This window comes from Castanea sativa, chromosome 2 (genome assembly GCF_040712315.1).
Source record: "Castanea sativa cultivar Marrone di Chiusa Pesio chromosome 2, ASM4071231v1".
Taxonomy (NCBI): domain Eukaryota; kingdom Viridiplantae; phylum Streptophyta; class Magnoliopsida; order Fagales; family Fagaceae; genus Castanea; species Castanea sativa.
The window spans coordinates 8,851,206-8,853,306 of NC_134014.1; the positions used below are offsets into that span (position 1 = coordinate 8,851,206).

General features: G+C 43.3%; 1 protein-coding gene across 1 annotated transcript; it reads left to right on the forward strand.

Moving 5' to 3' along the window:
- LOC142624840 (uncharacterized) lies at window positions 1-822 on the forward strand. The gene is made up of 2 exons (XM_075798579.1): window positions 1-192; window positions 538-822. Exons 1-2 carry the CDS (start codon window positions 1-3, stop codon window positions 820-822), a joined length of 477 nt encoding a protein of 158 aa, XP_075654694.1.
- The last annotated feature ends 1,279 nt before the right edge of the window (window positions 823-2,101 follow it).

Here is a 2,101-nt window from a genome sequence, read left to right on the forward strand (position 1 = left end):
ATGTTTAATGAGATCGATGGGGACTTTGATGATGTGGCCATAAGAACTTTTAAGGTCAGCCTGCCTGCTGAGCACGGTCTGAGGAAATCGTTAACAGGGAAACCGGTTAGCAATGTACATCAGCTCATAGACCGCATTGACAAGTATAAGTGGGTCGAGGAGGACCAACAATTAGGTAAAGGCAAAGCGAAGGTGGTCTCTCAGGATATGAGGGACTTCCAGTCGAATAAGTACAACAATAATCGTCCTCGGCGGGATTTTTCTGGGTAGTCTTAGGCTACTGCTGCATCATAAGCGGTTAATGTGTTATTTCGAGAACTAGTGCATCAAATCTTAGAAAATATAAAAAATGAACAATTTTTTCAATGGCCAAATAAAATGGGAGGAGACCCCACAAGGCGCAACCAAAGCCTTCATTGTCAGTACCACCAAGAGCGAGGACATATTATCGAGAATTGTCGAACTCTGTGGAGCCACTTGGAGTAGCTAGTTAGAAGTGGCAAGTTAAAGTAATTCCTTTATCATCCCAATGAGTAGGGAAGCCAAGCAGGATCAGGATCAGGATCTCAGAGGGATGCTTCTTCAAAACCACCTCTGGGTACAATCAATGTTATTCTTGCTGCCCCGGGAAGAGTTGGTTCTCACTACTCTAGGGTATTATCCATAGCCCAACCACCTGTAAGGACATCTTACCCTGAGCCAAAGAGGAGTAGGATGGAGGTCCATCCAGCGTTGAGTTTCTCTGATGAGGATAAGACCGGTACCTTACAGCCACATGATGATGCATTGGTGGTTACCCTCAGGATATGGGGTATGATGTGAAGCGGGTATTGGTTGATCAAGGCAGTGGGGCTAAGATTATGTACCCTGACTTGTATAAGGGGTTGAGGCTGAAGCCTAGAGATTGGACCAGTTATGTTCACCCTTAGTAGGTTTTTGATGGAAAGGTAGTTATACCAATAGGGCAGATCAAACTACTAGTGCGAGTTGGGTCAGAGGTGGTAAAGGTGAACTTCATAATGGTGAATGCGTTTTCTCCCTATACGGCCATCGTGGCAAGACCCTGGCTTCATGCCATGGGGGTTGTTTCCTCTACCTTGCATTTGAAGGTGAAATATCTATCTGGTGACTAGGTTGAAGAGCTGATAGGAAGCCAGTCTATGGCTAGGTAGTGCTTGGTGGCCGTAATTAGGCATTAAGCTGAAGGAGAGTCCTTGACATCAAATGAACAAAGTTTGTAGCAATCAAAAGAATCAGTGTTATCTGAGAGTACAATGGAGCTGGAAGAGTGGGAAGGGCTAGAAAAGGTTATTATAAGTAACGATAAAGAGAAGTATTTTTAGGTTGGAGCTCAACTGCCTCCTTAGGAGGGGGAAGAGTTACTGATTTTTCTTAGGGAAAATATTGATGTGTTTGCTTGGAATGCTTACAAGGCCCCGAGAGTGGATCCGAGCTTCATTTGTCATTATTTGAATGTCAACCTAACTGTCATACCAAGGAAGTAACCACCTCGACGCTCATTTAAGGAGCATTCTAAGGTTGTCAAGGAGGAGGTGATCAAGCTCAAGTAAGCAGGAGCTATCAATGCGGTATTTTATCCTGAATGGTTGGCTAATACAATGGTAGTGAAAAAGAAGAATGGGAAACGACGAGTATGCGTGGACTTCACAAATTTGAATAAAGCTTGCCCTAAAGACCCCTTTCCAATGCCTCGCATAGATCAATTGATGGATGCCACTGTTGGGCATCCTCGGATGAGTTTTCTAGATGTCTTCCAAAGATATCATCAAATACCTCTGGCTTTGGATAATTAAGAGAAAACAACTTTTGTCACTCCTACAGGAAATTATCACTACAAAGTGATGCCTTTTGGTTTAAAGAATGTAGGGGCTACATATCAAAGGATGATGACCAGGATGTTTGAACCACAACTAGGTAAAAATATTGAGGTTTATGTAGATGACATGGTAGTGAAGAGTAAGATGGTGTCCGAGCATGTGGGAGACCTGGGAAATATCTTTAAGATACTAAGGAAACACAAATTGCACCTCAGTGCTTCCAAATGCTCCTTTGGGGTGGGATCAGGTAAATTTCTAGGTTA

What these genes read in the sequence shown, in the direction of transcription:
- LOC142624840 (XM_075798579.1), top strand. Translation starts at nt 1, where the DNA reads ATGTTTAATGAGATCGATGGGGACTTTGATGATGTGGCCATAAGAACT. An exon ending in TAGGTAAAGGCAAAGCGAAG is followed by an intron (nt 193 to 537) that starts GTGGTCTCTCAG and finishes CCCAATGAGTAG; the next exon opens with GGAAGCCAAGCAGGATCAGG.